This window comes from Entelurus aequoreus, linkage group LG22 (genome assembly GCF_033978785.1).
Source record: "Entelurus aequoreus isolate RoL-2023_Sb linkage group LG22, RoL_Eaeq_v1.1, whole genome shotgun sequence".
NCBI lineage: Eukaryota > Metazoa > Chordata > Actinopteri > Syngnathiformes > Syngnathidae > Entelurus > Entelurus aequoreus.
Window position 1 is genome coordinate 16,389,275 of NC_084752.1, and position 23,966 is coordinate 16,413,240.

Consider the following 23,966-nt stretch of genomic DNA (forward strand, 5'->3'; position numbering starts at 1 on the left):
CCGGGGCATCCATTCTCCCGAATTTCTCCCGATTTCCACCCAGACAATATTGTTGTCTATTTAGCGTCGTCTCTCACCTGAAAAGGAGACTATTATATATGTCTCCGTTATCCATAGGTTTATCTATAATCTTTTAACTTTTAACGTATGTTCACCTTAGCTTTCAGCTAAATCTTTTAATCTTTTAACTATTAACGTCCGCACTGTTTTTATTTTTATTGTCTGCATTTTAATTTTGCTTTTATTTTCTTTCATTTCACTTTGCTGTCTGTGAAGCACTTTGAGTCTGCCTTGTGTATGAAAAGCGCTATACAAATAAAGTTGCCTTGCCTTGCATTGCCTTGCCTTGCCTATAACCCATAAAGTAGGCAGGCACAGAGCTATTTCTCAGTGTGTGTTTATTCCAGCCGGCACGTTAATACACTGACACACAACATCCGGATTCCCATCATGCATTGCTTCAAAACTACGGCAAGTAGTAATGTCCAAAAACATAACGGAGACGAACCAGAAGAACGAAGAAGAGACATGGCGACGACGAGTAAGAAGAAGAAGTACGCTTCCAAGTTCCAAAATGATTGGAAAAATAATTTCAGTTCATCCAGGACAGCTCGAAGGGGAAGGAGTATGCTGCCTGCACATTTTGTAGATCAGACTTCTCCATTGAACACAGTGGCCCAACGGATATACTCATTCATGAACGGATTTATATATATATATAAATATATATATATATAAGAAATAGTTGGAAATACATACACCCCCCGCCACCCGAATTCGGAGGTCTCAAGGTTGGCAAGTATGATCATTGGTACTTTAACTTTTTGAACTGTATTTTTTCAAATCTTTTATTGTATTACACACAATTCCAAAAAGGTCCATGACTATAAAAAAAAGTATTGTTCTTTGATTTTTCTTGAATGAAAATGCACCTGTTTTCACATTTTTAAGTATCGTTTTGGGCAACGTTTAAGCACCAACACCGTTTCTAAAGTGTCGATATAGTACTAATTTTGGTTAAAGGGGTCAAATTATGATTTTTTTTCTCCGACATTTAAAACCCAATTTTTTGTGGACTACATAACATCATATTTTGCATAGAATTAGTTTTAAAGACCATCTTCAAGCTTCTCTCTGACTATTTACAAACTGGAGCCCTCCTCCAGGCAGATCCCCCTATGATTGCGTTTTCTCCCTGTTGTGGTTTTTAGCGCTTCCATATGGCGTCCACTGACACATATAAGTTAGAACTGTACGCTACTTTGCATTAGAAATGGCAACGGCAAATAATTATTGAATGCATTTGTATTAGTGTGTGTACCGGTATCAACATGTATTTTGATACTTTTTCGATACTTTTCTAAAGAAAGGGGACCACGAAAAATGGCATTATTGGCTTTATTCTAACAAAAAATCTTAGGGTACATTAAACATATGTTTCTTATTGCAAGTTTGTCCTTAAATAAAATAATGAACATACTAGACAACTTGTCTTTTAGTAGTAAGTAAACAAACAAATGCTCCTAATTTGTCTGCTGACATATGCAGTAACATATTGTGTCATTTATCATTCTATTATTTTGTCAAAATTATTAAGAACAAGTGGTAGACAATGAATTATTAATGTATTTGTTCATTTACTGTTAATATCTGGTTGTTTTCCGTTTCAACATGTTCTATCTACACTTTTGTTAAAATGTAATAATCACTTATTCTTCTATTGTTTGGATACTTTACATTAGTTTTGGATGATACCACAAATTTGGGTATCAATCAGATACCAAGTAGTTACAGGATCATACATTGGTCATATTCAAAGTCCTCATGTGTCCAGGGACATATTTCCTGACTTTATAAACATAATATACATTTTTTAAAAAGGAAAAACGATTTTGTGACAATAAAAAATGTTACTAGTCATCATAGTAGTATCGATTAGATACGCTATTGTACTTGGGATCATTACAGTGGATTTCAGGTGTAGATCCACCCATGGCATTTGTTTATATTCAGGACCGCTATCTTTTGTTAGCGATGACGCCGGTGAGCTACGGTGTGTAGTGAAGCATGTTTAGCTATTCCTCGTCCTGCAGGGATGATACTTGTAAGAAACGTACTTTATTTGTAGCCATGGAGGCGAGGATTAGTAATTTAGAAGTAGCTAAAACACTGCAAACTGCGGATGGACGTTAGCTGCTAGCAAGCTAGCCAAGTCTTAAACCACATCTTCCAGAGGGCGTTTCAGTGTTACAGCTTCACCTTTATCTTTGGTTTTTAGGCCAAAATGCGTCCGTTCTCAACGCTCTGTCATGCCTGTAAACAAATGAAAAACCGTTACTTTTCAAACAGAGTATAGTACCGTATAGTATAGTCACCTTCATAACAAAGATGGAGGCGGATCATCCAGACATGCCCGTGTTTCTCCTTCTTCGACATGTAAAGACACTTTTGGGAATCACAAATCAATACCTTAAGAGAAGGCAACGGGGGATTGCAGCTATTTCGGATACAACACTTCTCAGACGGGAAGAGAACTTTCAAATGTCCAGGTCAGCTGTGAGTCTATTTACCGAAAAACTTGGTCCCTTCCTCCCGTGGATGTGATGGTGATAGGCAGTGTGTGACTACAAATATTGCTTTATGGATGTGACTGTGAAATGGCCAGGGAGCGTGCGTGATGCCCGCATCTTCGCTAACTCCGCCATTAGCACGCAGCTGAAAGATGGAACCAAACCCTCGTGTCCCAAACAACTGCTGGAAGATGAAGATCCGCTCCCTGTTTTTATTTTGGGTGACCCAGCTTATCCCCTGACGCCATATCTCACGAAAGAATACCCCAACGGCGGAGTCGACCCACAACAACAAGGGTATTCTCTGTCTTGATTAATTGTTGTAAAATGTTCTTTATCACATTGTCTACTTTCTCAGGTCGATTAAAGATGTGATTCATGTATGATGTCTCAGGTGTGATTCACTACAATAGGGCCCCACAGCACACTGGATTCCAGTTAATAGAAATACCACAACACTGGATATTGTTCAAAGGAGATACCTTTTCTTAAACGGTGGCATTGTTGTGTGTGGACACGGTGTGATTTACCCTGGATAACTTTATCCGGCTTAGGCCATGTCTACACTAAGTCGTTTAACCCCTTAAACAAATAATTATTTAGCCTAAGCCCCGTTTCAGCCTCACTAAACCATCGTTTAAGGTTCCCCTCCTCGGACAAATTTAACTTGGTAAGTCAGCCGTGTAATTCTGGAATCTCCGGCACTTAGCTTTGTATGGACTCATTGATCGTTTACAAAGTGAGTTCGGAGAGGACGTGATGCCAGAAAGACCTCGCCCTACACAGGAAGTGACGTGGGAAAGAACACGCCACAGTCAGCTTCATAATAAAGCTCGGAGGTAACCACTGCAAATATGGAGGCGAGTCATCCAGACATGCCCGTGTTTCTCCTTCTTCTACATGTACAGACGATCGTGGAAATCACACATGAATATGTGATGGGACACAAGTAGGGGATTTTTTTTTTTTTTATGTTTCATTGCCATGCATGTCTTTGAGTGTTTTTATTGTTGTGGATTTTAATTGTATGTTTTATTGCTGTGGAATTTGATTGTATTTTTAATTGCATGTTTTTACTCCTCGTGGACTTTGCTGGCATTTTAAGACGTTGCCCCTTTTAGCTTGTTGCCCCTGACAACAATTTGTTTACTGTTTTTAATGTAACCTTGCTGCTGCCCTCTTGGCCAGGTCTCCCTTGGAAAAGAGATCTTTGATCTCAATGGGATTTTACCTGGTTAAATAAAGGCTAATAATAATAATAATAATAACCAAAGTGCCCAATCGAACGGCACCTGAAATCAGACGCACCTGTGGAACTACAGCAGGGGCAGGGGAAACCCTGCTTGCGTGAGGACGCCGTAGAAGTGGGCGGAGCCAGGACGCGGAACCACTACGACTGTCGCGGCTGTACCCTCCCCATAATATTGGTTACCAATTGGTATTTTTAGCCTTGTCAACTGGACTGGTTTTTAATATGTATTGTAATAAATTGTGAACGAGCAAAATCATCTTTCCTTATTTTGGACGGTTGCTCTCGCTACATTGGGTTCTTAATATTTATATTGGTTTTTAGCAAAATGTTATTAGGTTTTAATATCCCACCACTCGGGTCCATTACAAATACCTTAAGAGAAAGCCATTGCAGCTATTTGGGATACAACACTTCTCAGACGGCAAGAGAACTTTCCAATGTCCGGCTGGATTAGCTGTGATGCTACTTAGCGAAAAACTTCGTTCTTTTGTCGAAGGAAAGACAACGAGAATGCGGGCTCCCGTGGATGTGATAAAAAAAGTAGCGTGACTCAACGTCTAGGTCCAGAGTATATAAAGTCACCAAAAACTAATGGACAATGAAGGTGAAGGCAAACGATTGATTGATTGATTGATTGAAACTTTTTAATAGTAGATTGCACAGTTCAGTACATATTCCGTACGATTGACCACTAAATGGTAACACCCGAATACGTTTTTCAACTTGTTTAAGTTGGGGTCCACGTAAATCAATTCATGGTAGTGAGGAGTGTCCTGACCAGATATCTAGATCCCTAGTTTGATTGATGTAAAATGTTCTTTATCACATTGTTTACGTGTCTAATAAAGATTTGATTAATTTATGATGTCTCAGGTGTGATTCACTACAATAGGGCTCCACAGCACACTGGATTCCAGTTCATTGAAATACCACAACACTGGATATTGTTCAAATAAGTTCCATTTAAAGGCCTACTGAAATGAAATTTTTTTATTTAAACGGGGATAGCAGATCTATTCTATGTGTCATACTTGATCATTTCGCGATATTGCCATATTTTTGCTGAAAGGATTTAGAATAGAAAAACGACGATAAAGATAGCAACTTTTGGTATCTGACAAAAAAAAGCCTTGCCCCTACCGGAAGTAGCGTGACGTGGACAATTGAACATATCCGCAAAGCTCCCTATTGTTTGCAATGATGGCCGCCAGATCTGAGAGCGATTCTGACCGAGATAGCGACGATTTCTCCATTAATTTGAGCGAGGATGAAAGATTTGTGGATGAGGAAAGTGCAAGTGAAGGACTAGTGGGGAGTGGAAGCGATTCAGATAGGGAAGAAGCTGTGAGAGGGATAGAGCCATATCGCTTTGAACCCGACGCTGATGAAGACGGTCAGGAGGACGCTGCTGCTATTGATGCTGGAGGAGCACACGACATAGATCGCCTTGAGAATACAGAATGGTAATATGTTATTTATTTATAGACTAGTTTTAGTTTGTGGCCTAGTCTTGCACTGTTACTGTTAGTGTTACAACTTACACCCCAGGCCTATCTATACACTAAGTATCTATCATTGACACAATGTGTTACTGTTAGTGTTACAACTTACACCCCAGGCCTATCTATACACTAAGTATCTATCATTGACACAATGTGTTACTGTTAGTGTTACAACTTACACCCCAGGCCTATCTATACACTAAGTATCTATCATTGACACAATGTCAAACCTAATTAATTACCCATTATTTCTATGGGCCACAGCTCCATATACCGGCAATACTAAAAATATGCATGCAGATTAATAAGATCCACAACAAGACAATGATAATATTAATTATTCCACATGTTTGCAGATTGCAGGTGTCAATAATATGAATTGATTTACAAATATTATGAACATTTCTATTTCCAGGTGTACATGTCAAAACTGTGTGAACATGGAGACAGTGGCTGAGTGTGTCTGCTGTAGTGAAATAGAGGCAGTGACCAGAACGATGGAGGAGGAGGGGGTGAAGACGTGCATCATAGACCACCATGGCTTTCCATCTGTGTGTCTGGATGAATGGGTGCTGCAGACAGCGTATAACGCCTACAAACAGCAATATGGCATGCTGCAGCAACAGCAAAATGAGTGAGGCACTAATAAGTTTAAATAATTCTTTATTCTATCAACCTTTGGAAGATAAGTCAGAATGAGCACTTTCTTATCTTATTCTTATTCTGTGAAATGTACTGTGCTACAATGCACATGACATTATATATCATAGAAGTATTACATAGATGGACCGTAGATGTCAACAATATTTACAATTTACTGCAACAGTAAATGACAAATGAATAGAATGCATGACAATGTCTTTTGAATCTCAGAGAACAGTGAGTCACTGTGTATCCATGTCCGGATAATAACAGCTGCCATCATTTGCTACTTGCAGGCGGAGACGACACACAGCCTATCGACAGTTTGTCCGCTTCTGCTGGGGATATCTGGGAAAGGACATAAGGGTGGTACTACCAGCTTGTGTAGTACATAAGATTAGGACAACATTCCCATCGATGGACTACACGGGGTTCCAAGACGTGCAGTGACTGCAACAGAATCTACATGGCCACTGTACTTAATCAATAAAATCAATCAATCAATCAATCAGTCAATCAATCAATGTTTATTTATATAGCACTAAATCACAAATGTCTCAAAGGGCCGCACAAGCCACAACGACATCCTCGGTACAGAGCCCACACACGGGCAAGGAAAACTCACCCCAGTAGGACGTCGATGTGAATGACTATGAGAAACCTTGGAGAGGACCGCATATGTGGGTAACCCCCCCCCTCTAGGGGAGACCGAAAGCAATGGATGTCGAGTGGGTCTAACATATTAGTGAGGGTCCAGTGGAGCCAGCAGGAGGCCACCCCGAGCGGAGACGGGTCAGCAGCGCAGATGTCCCCAACCGATGCACAGGCGAGCGGTATACCCCGGGTCCCAACTCTGGACAGCCAGCACTTTATCCATGGTCACCGGAATAACCCCTCCACGTGGGGGGGGGGGGCAGAGGAGAAAAGAAAAGAAACGGCAGATCAACTGGTCTAAAAAGGGGGTCTATTTAAAGGCTAGAGTATACAAATGAGTTTTAAGATGGGACTTAAATGCTTCTACTGAGGTAGCATCTCTAACTGTTACCGGGAGGGCATTTCACACTTACCGAAGCGACTCCTGTGCTTGGCGATGGCTTCCTCCTTGTCTGGCTTCTCCAGTTCATCGCAGAGGAAGGGAGGCACATCCACAGTGACGCTGAGTGGTGTTCTCTCGTCAGGGGTCTGTCTGCAGCCAGCAACAACCTCCCTGATCAAGTCATCTACGTAGCCTGCAAAATACAATTGTACATGTTCCTGCTCACAACATAATATACTCATGGAGAGTGAAACTTGACAGTATTATTATCATGATACAAAGTGTCAAGTGTTTACATGTTTTGTGTCCTCTACACTTACGGTATGTTGGCTCTGTCGCGATTTTCTTGACCACATGGCCCCCTGCTTTATACTTCGGGTAGCGTACTGCATAGCGCTCAGCACCCGCTTGTGTAGTGGCTATAGGGCGGCTCGAATTTTCGTTCCAGTGCAGCCCAGCAAGCAGGTTCCTAGGTGTGGTAACAGAATAATGTAATAATTAGTACTAAAGTATGGCACACACTAGTGACACTTAGATTAGTGTGGAAACATACCTGCACAGCATTCCGATGTATGAGAAGACATACATTTTCGGTGCGAACTGTATAAGATAAAAGACACTTTATTCAGTCATGCGTCCATACAATGTGTGTGTAAATTTATAAATTGTTTGTAAATTTGAATACAAATGTTTGTGTATTAAACTGTTAATAGTCAGCTATTAAAGCTTGATCTCCTGCAGTAATGAAGCTGTTTTGTTTTCAATGTTAACACCACGCCAGAATTGTTTGCAATCTTTCTCACCAAGATGCCAGCCACTATGTTGGACCTCCAACATTCTCTTGCTTACACTGACTGTATCAAGGCTTCATTTAGTATGCTCTAGTATTTTGCTCCCTGGCCACCAAAGTCCTAGTGGCAGGTGGTAACCACCGACACCACCTACAGGCGATCAGTCTAATTCTCACCTGTATGATAAGGCTATGGAACGCCTCCACCTTGGAAGTCTGGTGTTCACCCGACAGCATGGCGATATCTTTTAGCAGGGACTTGTTGTTGACCACCTCCTCCAGTTTCACTGCTGAGCGTGAACCTAAACATAAATTTAAAATAGAACAACGTTTCTACAAAAATGTTCCAGTCAACTTAAACTGGTTATTTACTTACAAGTTTATCTGAATTTTTTGACTTTCAAAAGATGTGCAGGAAAATACTGCTAGTCCCTCACTGCTTTCGGGCAACTTATTTGCCTACTCACTTTGTTTGAGCCATTTCTTTTGCCGTTGCAGTTGTCCATGAGTACAAATTGGGAAGAGGTCGCCATGGTCCTTGTGGATGTTCTGAATGTGTCGCTCCACAGACTTCCACTTGGCAACCAGAAGTTCCCCCTCTCCAGGCGGTGTAGACACTGCTGCCCAGTAGAGGTGGTTGATTATACTTTGCACCCAGGGCTTCAGGTCTTCACAGTCCTTATGCTTGGCGATGGCCTTCAGTTTCTTTCCGATGGCTACAAACAGAAAAAAACAGAAATTTGTGGATTAAATACAATATCGCATTCATCTGATCACTGATATGTACACACTACTTCACAACTTGTCATGCATACAAATAATCCAACTAACATTTTGCAACATGCCAGATGTCATAGCAGTGCCGTGTATTGGGCATGTTTTCACGAATCCATTTAGCGATCTGTCTGTGTCGGTCTGTCACCAGCACCCCGACATCCAGGTCCCAGCTGATCAGCAGTTCCACCATCCTCTTCAGTCCTTCCATCTCCATATGGTAGCTGCCAAGACATTCGTTGCTCTGAAATATATATAACAGAAAAGGAATGAGCAAAGAAAAAAATGAAAAAGGGGCTTAGTATACATTGAAATGGTTAATGTTATTAGACAAATTTACTAGGATAATTCTGGAAAATCCCTTATCTGCTTATTGTGTTACTAGTGTTTTAGTGAGATTATATGGTCGTACCTGTACAACCTGAAGGTCGAGAACCACATTGGCCACAAGCTCCATTGTGGTGTAGGTACCGAACTTGGCGCTGTGTCCCGGACTGTCTGCTCGCCCATCACCACCAAGGACGAGGGGTCGGCCTTCCACCTGCAGCATGGTGAGGTGCGTCCGTTGCTGTTCCTCCCACACCTTTTTGATGGCTGGCTGCAGGATGAGCTCCTGGTGGTTGAAAAATGTCCTCTTCACATACGTGACCACTCCGATGCTGTTCAGCACTTGCAACACCTTGCCAGAAGATGCCCCAGCGAAGAGGATGCCAGCAGACAGCAGGATGTTGCCCGCGGCATAAGGGCCAATGTTTGGCTGGCTGCTCCAACTACTCCTCTGGTCACATGATGCACATTGAAGAGTCATGGTCAGCTGTGTACCGTTCGAATCCCAAGAAGGGCTTATGTCCTGGCTGCCACAGACTGGACAGTGACACCACTTGACGAGACTCTGGAGGCACGACTCAAAGATGATGTACTTCGGTTCCTTGTGGCAGCCCTCTTCACGCATCTGGTGAGTACATGGGCGATCTGGCGACCCGTCAGATTGACACGGATCCGATGTCGTTGACTCACTCGGCACATAGCTGTCATCGGAAGAACCACCAACAAAAGGCGCAGTGGGACTTGATGCTGGTCCTTCATCAAACCATGCAGGAGGTGGTCGTAGCTTGGCTTGCATTCCAGACACACCTGGAGCTGCTATGTTAGTCTGCATCTCGGGGCTGTCAGATGGAGCTGCTACACTTGACAATGGGACTTCACTAACCCTGGCCGGCCGAGCTCTAACCCTCTCGAGGATCTCTGGGGTCACCTGGTGTCCTAGCAATAAAATCAAGCACAAGTTGTTTTATATAATCTGTTAAAATTAAACTAGAATCACATAATAATTATTGTCTTTGAATCACCTAATTTATCTGTCTACTCTACTCTGCACAGGCAGCGTGCAATGTGTACTGTGATGTGCAGAATCATGTTCGTCACCGAAATAGACATACCCTTTGATCTATGATGTATTTTCCCTGTTTGGGTGCTCTTGCTACTGGTCATTGCTGTTGGTGCTGTCCCAATCGGTACCCAGTCCGTCTGGCATCCTTGTTCTCTTGTATTTCCCTGGAAATGGAGAAACAGCTACATGTAATATGGATACCTCATTTACATTAATTATGAATACTTTTGGATTGGGCTTGAACTGTAATCCATTTGAACATTGATTAGGAAAACAAATCGAACCTGATCTTGATCGCCCTCCTCATCAGGCAAATCTAGTGCCATTGCCATTGGTTCATCCACCGCATCCGCCACTGATGCCGTAGTCGTACTGTCCATGATCTGATCTATTGTCTGTAAATGTACAAATGTACAATACTTTATATTATTGTCTATTGTAATCTATTGACAGTATTGACACTATTGACAGTAATGTCAGTAAATGTACGATACTTTATACTGCAGAAGAACTTGACTAGAACTTGAAGCAATAATTATATGTAGACTATTTTATTGTTAATTTATTTCATTGTTCATGGAGTAGTCCAGTGGTTCTCAAATGGGGGTACGCATACCCTTGGGGATACTTGAAGGTATGCCAAGGGGTACGAGAGATTTTTTTTAAATATTATAAAAATAGCAACAATTCAAAAATCCTTTATAAATATATTTATTGAATAATACTTCAACAAAATAAATGTTTAGAATTAAGTTCATGAATCCAGATGGATCTCTATTACAATCCCCAAAGAGGGCACTTTAAGTTGATGATTACTTCTATGTGTACAAAATATTATTTATAATTGAATCACTTGTTTATTTTTCAACAAGTTTTTAGTTATTTTTATATCTTTTTTTCCAAATAGTTCAAGAAAGACCACTACAAATTAGCAATATCTTGCACTGTTATACAATTTAATAAATCAGAAACTGATGACATAGTGCTGTATTTTTTTTCTTTTTTTCAACCAAAAATGCTTTGCTCTGATTAGGGGGTACTTGAATTAAAAAAATGTTCACAGGGGAAAATCACTGAAAAAAGGTTGAGAACCACTGGAGTAGTCTATGACTGTGTGTGTTAGTTTTGGTTGATTGATTGAGACTTTTATTAGTAGGTTGCACAGTGAAGTACATATTCCGTACAATTGACCACTAAATGGTAACACCCCAATAAGTTTTTCAACTTGTTTAAGTCGGGGTCCACTTAAATTGATTCATGATACAGATATATACTATCATATATATACTATCATCATAATACAGTCATCACACAAGATAATCACATTGAATTATTTACATTATTTACAATCCGGGGTGTGGAGGTGGGGGGGTTTCAACAATTGAGAACAAAGAAATGGATATTGGAACAGTGTAGTCTGACTATGAAAACTGGATATCAAGATTCTTACCCTCTTCCTTTCCCTTTTGGCAAATGCAGACCTCATGTGCCCAGTCTGTCCGCTTGTGGAGGGGGTCGGGTGCTCCGGACTTGTCCGTGGTCTATCGAAAATAGTTGGCTTCGCACCTTTCTTCAGCACGAGTCGACGAGTGCTGATTCCCATTTCTGCCATTCGCAAGGGACCCTCTTCGAAACATGATCTTTCGAAATGTTCGCTGCATAATACACTGTACTTCGTATGTGTCGTCCAATCCAACCGTGTTCGCTTGACTTCTTTGTTCCATAGTAAAGCTTGGCCGCCATCTTTTGGGAAAAGAAACAATGAAACACCGGTTGTGTTTTGGTTTGTGTTGCTACATCCAGCAGCAACACACCGCTTCCCTACAACTCTCTTTTTTGCAGTCTCCATTGTTAATTGAACAAATTTCCAAAAGATTCACCAACACAGATGTCCTGAATACTGTGGAAATTAGCGATTAAAACAGAGCTGTTTAAATTGGGAGGGACCTATTCCAAGATGACGCGTTCAACTGCCTTCGTCACGCGCATACGTCATCATACCGCGACGTTTCAGCCGGATATTTCCCGGGAAATTTTAAATGTCACTTTATAAGTTAACCCGGCCGTATTGGCATGTGTTGCAATGTTAAGATTTCATCATTGATATATAAACTATCAGACTGCGTGGTCGGTAGTAGTGGGTTTCAGTAGGCCTTTAAGATCTTGCACACAAAGCAACACTGGAGGTGACTATGACTGCGTACTAGGTTGTGTTGCGCCGGCGGACAGAGGTGGAGGGGGTCTTAAATGACCATTGTGAGTGTATGAGGACAAGGATAAGGTTAGGTGGGATTTACCCTGGATAGTGTAGAATGGGTCTTAATGAAAGCATGCTCATGTCTCCCAGCACCGATTGAGAACTAAAGAAGATGTTCGTAACTGTGCTGTCAGTTGAAACGGCACCAAGATAGACAGTCGGACCGGGCAGCAGGCAGTCAGCAGTGGTGGTCTGAAGCTGCTCAGAGGTGTTGATTTAACTGTAGGAAGGAGGATTAAATGGCTCATTGGTGGGGCTAGGAGGGGAGAAGGTGTGAAGCCATCAGCCCCCGCCTTACCCCACTCCCCTGCAGCCAGGAGAGAGGGCCATTGGGGCTGAACAAACAAATCACATGGCCATCAAACACTACTTACTACTGCTGCATTGGGACTTCATTTAGACAGCTTTTTACTGCTCTCTGCTGTGTGCTCAATAGCCACGACCAAGGATGCCCCTGCACTCCCTGCACACACACACCGCCGAGCCCCCCCATTGGCAAGACAGCGATTTTACAAGTCCCCATAGTGTGAGGTCTCCTATTCCCTGTGTAGTTCTCTAACAACATCAGTACAAGCGCAGGGAGGTGGGGGGGGGGGTTTGAGGAACAATTCCACTATTGAACTGCCAGTGCTCAGAGTTGTCAATAAAGCTCATAAAAAAGGGTTGTGAAAGTTGTAACTGTTTTGTAAAAGGAAGTCTGTGTCAACTCATTTTAAAGTTATGACCCATTTAAAGAGAAGTGGGCTTTAATGTGATGAGGATGCACCTTGCAGGACGTTTAGATTGATGGCGGAAACTCTCAGTGGTCGTTACGTTTGGAACTTAAACCTTGTGTGCGCTGGCGTGTGTGCGCCTATGTGCGGTTTGGGGATGGGCGCGCGCGGTGGCTCAGTCTGCCAGTAACAGAAACCGTAAGCTGGCATTTTCTCTTTAAAAACGAAACTCTCGCTTTCATGTTCCCCCCGTCGGGCCGTTGGCGAGCCGCTAAATGTCACTCCCCTCCTCTTGAAAACAAACAGAAGCAGTCACGTCTCATATTAGCTGCTGTTTGTGATGGCTCAGGGCCTTCCGAACGAGCGTCGAAAATCTCACGTGCAGCAATAGTTAAAATCAGATGGAAGATATTAGCGAAGACGCTGGCTGGACTTGCGGACCACCAGCGCTACAGTAGATATTAACTCTTAGGCCCCGTTTACACTGCACACCAAATCTGATTTTTTTTGCCCTAACACAGTGGTTCTTAAAGGCCTACTGAAATGAATGTTTTTTATTTAAACGGGGATAGCAGATCCATTCTATGTGTCATACTTGATCATTTCGCGATATTGCCATATTTTTGCTGAAAGGATTTAGTAGAGAACATCGACGATAAAGTTCTCAACTTTTGGTCGCTGATAAAAAAAAAGCCTTGCCTGTACCGGAAGTAGCGTGACGTCACAGGTTGAAGGGCTCCTCACATTTCCCCATTGTTTACACCAGCAGCGAGAGCGATTCGGACCGATTAACCCATTAATTTGAGCGAGGATGAAAGATTCGTGGATGAGGAACGTGAGAGTGAAGGACTAGAGTGCAGTGCAGGACTTTCTTTTTTCGCTCTGACCGTAACTTAGGTACAAGGTCTCATTGGATTCCACACTTTCTCCTTGAAGCTAACTTAGCTACGGGACCTCGACAGAGCTATGCTAAAAACATTAGCAATCCACCTACGCCAGCCCTCATCTGCTCATCAGCACCCGTGCTCACCTGCGTTCCAGCAATCGACGGCGCGATCATCGATGCGGTCGGCGGCTAGCGTCGGATAGCGCGTCTGCTATCCAACTCAAAGTCCTCCTGGTTGTGTTGCTGCAGCCAGCCGCTAGTACACCGATCCCACCTACAGCTTTCTTCTTTTGAGTCTTCATTGTTCATTAAACAAATTGCAAAAGATTCACCAACACAGATGTCCAGAATACTGTGGAATTTTGCGATGAAAACAGAGCTGTTTGTATTGGGATACAATGTGTCCCAATACTTCCGCTTCAACCATTGACGTCACGCGCATACGTCATCATATCTAGACGTTTTCAGCCGGAAGTTTCCCGGGAAATTTAAAATTGCACTTTATAAGTTAACCCGGCCGTATTGGCATGTGTTGCAATGTTAAGATTTCATCATTGATATATAAACTATCAGACTGCGTGGTCGGTAGTAGTGGGTTTCAGTAGGCCTTTAACTCCTAGGCCCCGTTTACACGGCACACCAAATCTGATTTTTTTTGCCCTAAAACAGTGGTTCTTAACCTTGTTGGATGTACCGAACCCCACCAGTTTCATATCACTGAACCCTTCTTTAGTGAACAATAGAATGTTTTTTTCTTAATTTTATCTAAATTTATAAATATTAACCAGCGGGCTGGTAAACAATTAGCTGCGGGCCGCAAATGGCCCCCGGGCCGCACTTTGGACACCCCTGTGTTACTTGGAGCATTTGATTAATGGGGTTAACTGTAACAATATGGTGCTCTGACTTCCTTATTCCTTGGCTTTCTTTTGCACCACTGTGCAGTTTAGTCAGAGTGCTAAAGGAGCAGTGGAGCGTTGCCAAAGCCAGTTGGAACCATACGGAGGTAAACACTCAGCAGAAACTTCAGTTTCAAAACATTGCACTATATCCTGGCTTGGTGAACTGCAGCACACATTACATAAAGCTATAACCAAAGATAAGTCTTAAGTGGCAAGCATAATCACAAAGAGCTTAGACGAGCTCTGCTGCCCCTGGCTTAAACGGACGCTTGTGTCATTACCCTTAGTGTTCCATCAGCTGCAGGCCGACTGTAGCTCATTACATTAACATTAAAAAAAAGTCTTTAAGTCACTTCAATTTAGGACAATTTTTCTTTTGACCGTCATCCCTTGCATATTTGGGGTTTGATGTTTTTTTTTCTTCTCGAATGTGTTTGTCTCGACTCATTTCATCAAGTGGGTTAGCCAAGTTCCAGGACCGTTGATGTTGATGCCATTCTTCGACGTCCAATACAAGTTTGATCTACCATCTACGGTGAGTGTCAATATCACTTTTTGTTATTAAACACTGTTAAATCAACTCTGTTTGTCTTTGCCTTGGACTTGCTTCAATTTGTCTTTTTACCCAGATTTTTGTGCTTTTTGCATAGGCAAGTAAGCAATTATCAAACATAGAGAGCCTGATTGATTAAGGACTAAATATCGTGCGCTAAAAAGCAATCTGTAAAATTGTGTGTACTATTAGTGGGCGTGTTGCGTGTGATTTACCAACATTGCACGTGCAACTGTGGTGCAGACAGCCTTATTTCAATGAGTATTTTGCGTGTACTATGCGGGGCATCGCCATGGAGACACTCTCGTTTTACTGCACATTCATTTTATCATGCTCATATCTGTGGCGTTTTGCTGTTTTCAAACAAGCAGGACAAAATAGCTTTTTTTTAAAAAGGGTATTTGAAGCAGTCTTGGAGTGCATCTTACTATGAATTTATTTACGTGGACCCCGACTTAAAAAAGTTTGTGGAAGCCTCTTGCTTCCGGGTTTGTTGAATCACCCCCCCCAAGGACATGACAGCTGCCTTCATGGTTTTGAACAGGGATTTATTTTTCAATAAATGTTCATTGTGTTCCTTTTCAGTCATTTGCGTTATGTGTCAGTCCTCGCTCTCTCTCGTGCTCGTGCTCGTACTCGTACCCGTTCTCCACCATCAACAACCCCCTCTCCCATGCTGCCTTTTACAGAGCGGCAGGTGATCAGACAAATACTCACAGCTGTGTCATTTACGCACCTGCCGCTAATCTCAAAGCCAGTCCTGACACTCCCCACTTCTCCGCAGGCCCGCAGGCCACGCCCCACCACAAAGTTGAAAATCTTATTCGGGTGTCACCATTTAGTGGTCAATTGTACGGAATATGTACTGAACTGTGTAATCTACTAATAAAAGTTTCAATCAATCAATCAATCTACTTTGACTACAGTTTTTCTTTTCTTTTTACTGCCTAAGGTGTGCTCATTGGAGAGAGGCTGCACTTACAGATTTTTTTTTTACATATAAGAAATATTTTATAATTCATCCATCCATCCATTTTCTACCGCTTGTCATCATATAATTATATATATATATATATATATATATATATATATATATATATATATATATATATATATATATATATATATATATATATATATATGTGTGTGTGTGTGTGTGTGTGTGTATAATATTTATAATATAAGTATATTTATACTATATAGAATATTATATAAAAATGTATATCATAATAAAAATAAAAAAAAACACTAAATCCAAAATTTTATTATTTTAATAAGCCCCTTAAGTACTCTAGCAGATGTAAATTATATAATTATGTTGCTGAATAGACAATATGTTTAATATTTGTTTATATTTTTCACTGTCCAAAATGTTGACACGTAGTACGGCGGATATTTTATAACATGATTATATATATATATATATATATATATATATATATATATATATATATATATATATATATATATATATATATATTAGGGGTGTGGGAAAAAATCGATTCGAATTTGAATCGCGATTCTCACGTTGTGCGATTCAGAATCGATTCTCATTTTTAAAAAATCGATGTTCTTTTTTTAATTTATTTATTTAATTTTATTTTTTATTTATTTATTTATTTTAATTAATCAATCCAACAAAAAATACACAGCAATAACATAACAATGCAATCCAATTCCAAAACCAAACCCAACCCAGCAACACTCAGAACTGCAATAAACAGAGCAATTGAGAGGAGACACAAACACGACACAGAACAAACCAAAAGTAGTGAAACAAAAATGAATATTATCATCAACAGTATCAATATTAGTAACAATTTCAACATAGCAGTGGTTAAAAATCCCTCATTGACATTATCATTAGACATTTATAAAAAAAAAAAGAAAAGAACAATAGTGTCACAGTGGCTTACACTTGCATCACATCTCATAAGCTTGACAACACACTGTGTCCAATATTTTCACAAAGATAAAATAAGTCATATTTTTGGTTCATTTAATAGTTAAAACAAATTTACATTATTGCAATCAGTTGACAAAACATTGTCCTTTACAATTATAAAAGCTTTTTACAAAAATCTACTACTCTGCTTGAATGTCAGCAGACTGGGGTAGATCCTGCTGAAATCCTATGTATTGAATGAATAGAGAATCCTTTTGAATTGGGAAAAAAACGTTTTTGAATCGAGAATCGTGTTTAATTGACAAAAAATCAATTCTGAATCGAATCGTGACCCCAAGAATCGATATTGGATCGAATCGTGGGACACCCAAAGATTCACAGCCCTAATATATATATATATATATCCATCCATCCATTTTCTACCGCTTATTCCCTTATATATATATATATATATATATATATATATATATATATATATATATATATATATATATATATATATATATATATATATACATATATATATACTGTATATATATATGTATATGTTTATATAATACTTATAATAGAAATATATTCATCCATCCATCCATTTTCTACCGCTTGTCCCTTACGGAGTCATGCTATATTATGTACAATATTATATAAACATTTATTTTATAATATATTTTATTTGGAAAAACCTCATTAAAAAACACGAAAGGAATCCAAAATTATATTATTTTAATAAGCCTCTTAAGTACTCTAGCAGCTATAAAATTATACAATTATATTGCTGAATACACGTTATGTTTCATATTTTTTAATTTCTTACGGTCCACAATGTTGACACATACGGCGAATTCTCGTCTGTCTTTGCAAGCACTCATCCTGCAGCCACATTTATGAACAGATGAGATGTGTCAATATAAAAACTATTACTCTGAATCCCTTTTCGGCAAACAAGAATACATTGATTTATTGAATACATCCAAACATTGTATTAATATTTATTATGTGCATGAACAAAGAACAGTAATATTGTATGTTGCTTCTAAACAAGAATGAGGTTTTAGCACATCAACATCGAATCAATAACAGTCCTTTACAATTGTGAGGATCCCTAGCCCGGATCATGTTTTGTTTAAGTTTAGGTTTCTCTTAGTTCTATTTCAGCACCCTTGATTTTGTGTTCCTTGTTGCCATGGGTGCTGATTATGTTCACCTGCCTGTGAATAGTGGTCTGATTGCTCACCTGCCCCCGGTCACTAATCAGAGAGCTATTTATTCCTGCCTCTCGCCACACTCTGTCTGGCTGTTTTGTTTGCTTCATGCAACAAGTTACATTTTTTCTAGCTTCTTGTTCCTGTGCTAGTTTTTCTATAGCTTCCCGTGCCAGCGGCACATTCACAATCTATGATTTGTATTCTTGCCTAGTTATGATAATAAACCCTTTTTCTTGCCTGCACAATGCTTCCGAACCTTCATCTGCATCTTGGGGGAACGACCAGCGCATAACCATGCGACTCCACCGTAACAACAATCTCATTAATGCAATAAAAAATGATCAACTTGTTAATTTTTCGGACATTATGAAGGCTTAAATACATTTAAACACATAATAATAATAATAAGGGGCGGCGTGGCGAAGTTGGTAGAGTGGCCGTGCCAGCGATCGGAGGGTTGCTGGTTACTGGGGTTCAATCCCCACCTTCTACCATCCTAGTCACGTCCGTTGTGTCCTTGGGCAAGACACACTCCTGATGGCTGCTGGTTAGTGCCTTGCATGGCAGCTCCCGCCATCAGTGTGTGAATGTGTGTGTGAATGGGTGAATGTGGAAAATAGTGTCAAAGCGCTTTGAGTACCTTGAAGGTAGAAAAGCGCTATACAAGTATAACCCATTTATTTATTTATAATAATAATGATAATAATAATTAATTTGATTTGTAGCCACAGCTGCCCTGGGGTAGACTGACAGAAGCGTGGCTGCCAATTTGCGCCTACGGCCCCTCCGACCACCACCTACAGTATCATTCACTCACCAGTGTCAGTGGCACTGGGGGTAAGGGTGAAGTGTCTTGCCCAAGGACACAACGGCAGTGATTTGGATGGCAAGAGGCAGGGAGCGAACCTGGAACCCTCAAGCTTCTGGCACGGCCACTCTACCTACCACACATTTCCTACCTGCTTAGTGGCCTAGTGGTTAGAGTGTCTGCCCTGAGATCGGTAGGTTGTGAGTTCAAACCCCGGCCGAGTCATACCAAAGACTATAAAAACGGGACCCATTAACTCCCTGCTTGGCACTCAGCATCAAGGGTTGGAATTGGGGGTTAAATCACCAAATGATTCCCGGGCGCGGCCACCGCTGCTGCTCACTGCTCCCCTCACCTCCCAGGGGGCGGAACAAGGGGATGGGTCAAATGCAGAGGTTAATTTCACCACACCTAATGTGTGTGTGACTATCGTTGGCACTTTTTAAACTTTAACTTACAATAACCACAAACATAAAGTGTTTGTCTTACACGTAGTAATCAGTTGTGGACAGATGAAAACCTAGCAGTGCAGCTTTCACTCGTCGGTAATAAAAAATTTTCAGGGGTCCGCCTGAACAAATTTAACGCCCCCCCCCTTAAATGTTTTTTTGCAGGCGGGTCTGATTTACAGTATTTCAAGGTACAATTATAAGTGCAGGCACACACAGTACTAACGTTAGACCAGTCACAAAACTAAACTCAGAGTATTCCAACTGCAAATAAATCTTAGACAAAAATAGTCTGACGTTGTACACCTGCAACATTTGTCAATTGTGCATATTTTCCACAATTTATTGATCGTAAATTCGGTTAGCGTGGGTGTATTTAGTCACACCGTGCTGTGTTGACGTTTCTGAACTGTGAGCCTTTGGCCGACGTCTCGTCCAAACCAATCACTTGATCTTTTTGCTGGCCCGCTGTGACACGACAGCCAATTAAGTTCCAGGCGTAAGGAAGTACACGCCGCACTTCCGGTGTACGTAACTCAGGCCTGGAACATCTAATCCTCATGATGACACTGGCAACGGAATTGTGAAAACAACACGCCGGATGATGGGCGGGCTTTAGTCTTGGATGCAATGGGCGTTACGCAATAGAGAATGGGAAAGCAAGGACTGGGTGTGGACTGTGCATCTATTGAGCAGTAGGGCCTTTGAATTGTTGCATTAGTTTTTTCAGTCTTTGTTGTCGTTGTTGTGTACAGGTTAGAAGGTCTTATTTAGGGTAAAGTGCAGGGACAACTGTAGAAGTAGCACCACAAAAGTGGGTGACATTGTTATCACCAGGAAAGATGAGGTTACCTACCTAGGTTCCATTCTAGAGGCTAAACTCTCCTGTGATAAAATGGCAACCAAGGTAATCAGAAAGGTTAACCAACGAGCGAGATTTCTCTACAGAATCTCCTCTCTGGTCAACAAAAGCACCCTGAGGATTCTGGCGGGAACTCTCGTTCAACCCTTTTTCGATTACGCATGCACCTCCTGTTACTCTAGCACCTCCAAAACCCTCAAATCTAAACTCCAAACATCTCAGAACAAGCTAGTCAGGTTACTTCTAGACCTCCACCCCAGATCCCACCTCACTCCTACCCACTTCTCTAAAGTGGGCTGGCTCAAGGTGGAGGACAGAGTTAAACAACTTGCACTGAGCCTAGTCTATAAAATCCACTACACCTCCCTGATACCGAAGTACATGTAAAACTACTTCCTTAACGTAAATGACCGCCATAACCACAACACCAGGGGGAGCTCCACTAACCACGTTAAACCCAGATTCCGAACTAACAAAGGTCTTAACTCATTCTCTTTCTATGCCACATCAATGTGGAATGCGCTCCCAACAGGTATAAAAGAAAGGGCATCTCTATCCTCCTTCAAAACCGCAATAAAAGTTCACCTCCAGGTAGCTACAACCCTAAACTAACACCCTCCCCAGATTGCTAATAATCAAATGTAAACAATCAAATGCAGATACTTTTTCTTATGCCTTCTGATCTCTCTCTCTCTCTCTCTCTCTCTCTCTCTCTCTCTCTCTCTCTCTCTCTCTCTCTCTCTCTCTCTCTCTCTCTCTCTCTCTCTCTCTCTCTCTCTCCACTACTTGCTGTCCATATCCTACCCCCCCCTCCACACCCCTAATTGTAAATAATGTAAATAATTCAATGTGATTATCTTGTGTGATGACTGTATTATGATGATAGTATATATGATAGTATATATCTGTATCATGAATCAATTTAAGTGGACCCCGACTTAAACAAGTTGAAAAACTTATTCGGGTGTTACCATTTAGTGGTCAATTGTACGGAATATGTACTTCACTGTGCAACGTACTAATAAAAGTCTCAATCAATCAATCAATCAAAAAAGCAAGCAAATAGTGGAAGATAAAGCCTCCTCATTGGCAATCAGGAACAGGTGAGCCTCCTAATTGCCAACAAGCAACAGGTGAAAAGAAAGAACAAAAGCATCGGTAAAAGAAACCAAAACAGGAAGTAGAACAAAAATAAGAGCACTAGACAGGAAAATAGCGCTTAACACAAGAAAAACAACACACAATCCCCAAAACCGCACAGACCGTGACATTTATTTTATAAACAAGTTAAAGTTAAAGTTAAAGTCCCAACGATAGTCACACACACACTAGGTGTGGTGAAATTATCCTCCACATTTGACCCATCCCCATGTTCACCCCCTGGGAGGTGAGGGGAGCAGTAGGCAGCAGCGATGGCCGCGCTCGGGAATCATTTTGGTGATTTAACCCCCAATTCCAACCCTTGATGCTGAGTGCCAAGCAGGGAGGCAACGGGTCCCATTTTTATAGTCTTTGGTATGACTGAGCCGGGGTTTGAACTCACGACCTACCAGTCTCAGGGTGGACACTCTAACCACAAGGCCACTGAGCAGGTCCAGACAAATGTGTGTTTAAAGACAAGGTAGAGTGTCAGGGAGCCATGAAGATTTGTTTACATCGAGTTTGTGAAGACTTTGACCCAGTGTGACCAATGGTCTCCTTGCAACATGGGGCTGTGCATTGTCATGCTGCAGCATGAGGTAATTTTCTGGGGTAAATGGCACAACAATGGGCCTCAGTATCTTGTCATGGTATCTCTGTGCACTCAAAATGCCATCAAAAAATGCACTTGTGTTGGTTGTCCATAACATACACCTGCCCATACCATAACCTTACCACAGGCAACTCAATTCATATACGTTGACATCAGCAAACCGCTCTCCCACACGACGCCACACACGCTGTTTGTCATCTGCCCTGACCAGTGAAAACCGGGATTCATACGTGAAGGGAATACCTCTCGCCGTCGAAGGTGAGCATTTGCCCACTTAAGTCGGATATGACGACAATTTGCAGTCAGATCAAGACCCTGAGGAGGACGATGAGCATGCAGATGAGCTTCCCTGAAACGATTTCTCACAGTTTGTGAAGAAATTATTTGGTTGTGCAAACCAATTGTTGCAGCAGCTGTCCGGGTGGCTGGTCTCAGACGATCATGGAGGTGCACCTGCTGCATGTGGAGGTCCTGGGCTGGTTGGTTACACGTGGTCTGCGGTTACAAGGCCGATTCGATGTATAGCTAAATTCTCTGAAACGCCTATGGAAGCGGCTTATGGTAGAGAAATGAACATTCCATTCACGGGCAACAGCTCTGGTGGACATTCCTGCAGTCAGCATACCGACTGCACGCTCCCTCAAAACTTGCCACATCTGTGGCATTGTGCTGTGTGATGAAACTGCACTTTTCAGTGGGGCAGTCTAAGGCACACCTGTGTAATAATCCTGCTGTGTGATTAGCATCTTGATATGCCACACCTGTGAGGCGGGGTGGATTATTTTGGCAAAGAAGTAATGCTCACTATCACAGATTTAGATACATTTGTGAACAATATTTGAGAGGAAAAGCCATTTTGTGTATATAGTAAATGTTTTAGATCTTTGAGTTTGACTCATTAAAAATGGGAGTAAAAACAAAAGTATTCCTGTTCAGTATATATATACTGTGTATATATATATATATATATATATATATATATATATATATATATATATATATATATATATATATATATATATATATATATATATATATATATATATATATAATAATAATAATAATACGGTGTGGTGCAGTTGGGAGAGTGGCCGTGCCAGCAACCTGAGGGTTCCTGGTTCAATCCCCACCTTCTACCAACCACGTCACGTGAAATGAAGTGAATTATATTTATAAATTGATTTTCTCTAGTGACTCAAAGCGCTTTACATAGTGAAACCCATATTTAAAGGCCTACTGAAACCCACTACTACCGACCACGCATTCTGATCATTTATATATCAATGATGAAATCTTAACATTGCAACACATGCCAATACGGCCGAGTTAACTTATAAAGTGCAATTAAAAATTTCCCGGCAAACTTCCGGCTGAAAACGTTTCGATATGATGATGTTTGCGTGTGACGTCAACGGTTGAAGCGGAAGTATTTGGAGCCCATTGAATCCAATACAAAAAGCTCTGTTTTCATCTCAAAATTCCACAGTATTCTGGACATCTGTGTTGGTGAATCTTTTGCAATTTGTTTAATGAACAATGGAGACTGCAAAGAAGAAAGTTGTAGGTGGGATCGGTGTATTAGCGGCTGGCTGTAGCAACACAACCAGGAGGACTTTGACTTGGATAGCAGACGCGCTAGCCGAACGACCTCACCTTGACTTCCTCAGTCTTCGGGCCGCCAACCGCATCGGTGATCGGGTGAAGTCCTTCGTCGTA

General features: G+C 41.2%; 2 protein-coding genes across 2 annotated transcripts; one reads left to right on the forward strand and one right to left on the reverse strand.

Annotated features, from left to right (window-relative positions):
* The first annotated feature begins 4,864 nt into the window (after positions 1 to 4,864).
* LOC133639347 (uncharacterized) lies at positions 4,865 to 7,325 on the forward strand. Its single transcript, XM_062032593.1, has 3 exons — positions 4,865 to 5,285; positions 5,740 to 5,958; positions 6,263 to 7,325. Exons 1-3 carry the CDS (start codon positions 5,020 to 5,022, stop codon positions 6,414 to 6,416), a joined length of 639 nt encoding a protein of 212 aa, XP_061888577.1. The 5' UTR covers positions 4,865 to 5,019; the 3' UTR covers positions 6,417 to 7,325.
* Positions 6,478 to 11,734, reverse strand: LOC133639346 (uncharacterized). Its single transcript, XM_062032591.1, has 10 exons — positions 11,407 to 11,734; positions 10,241 to 10,351; positions 10,006 to 10,120; positions 8,979 to 9,829; positions 8,624 to 8,810; positions 8,260 to 8,508; positions 7,970 to 8,094; positions 7,556 to 7,602; positions 7,323 to 7,471; positions 6,478 to 7,195 (listed from the first exon to the last, which is right to left on the reverse strand). Exons 1-10 carry the CDS (start codon positions 11,566 to 11,568, stop codon positions 7,008 to 7,010), a joined length of 2,184 nt encoding a protein of 727 aa, XP_061888575.1. The 5' UTR covers positions 11,569 to 11,734; the 3' UTR covers positions 6,478 to 7,007.
* Between the last annotated feature and the right edge of the window lie 12,232 nt (positions 11,735 to 23,966).

What these genes read in the sequence shown, in the direction of transcription:
- LOC133639347 (XM_062032593.1), top strand. Translation starts at nt 5,020, where the DNA reads ATGATGGCCGCCAGATCTGAGAGCGATTCTGACCGAGATAGCGACGAT. An exon ending in CGCCTTGAGAATACAGAATG is followed by an intron (nt 5,286 to 5,739) that starts GTAATATGTTAT and finishes TTCTATTTCCAG; the next exon opens with GTGTACATGTCAAAACTGTG. An exon ending in CTGCAGCAACAGCAAAATGA is followed by an intron (nt 5,959 to 6,262) that starts GTGAGGCACTAA and finishes TGCTACTTGCAG; the next exon opens with GCGGAGACGACACACAGCCT.
- LOC133639346 (XM_062032591.1), bottom strand. Translation starts at nt 11,568, where the DNA reads ATGGCAGAAATGGGAATCAGCACTCGTCGACTCGTGCTGAAGAAAGGT. An exon ending in AGGAGGGCGATCAAGATCAG is followed by an intron (nt 10,121 to 10,240) that starts GTTCGATTTGTT and finishes CTCCATTTCCAG; the next exon opens with GGAAATACAAGAGAACAAGG. An exon ending in CATCTGGCATGTTGCAAAAT is followed by an intron (nt 8,509 to 8,623) that starts GTTAGTTGGATT and finishes TTCTGTTTGTAG; the next exon opens with CCATCGGAAAGAAACTGAAG.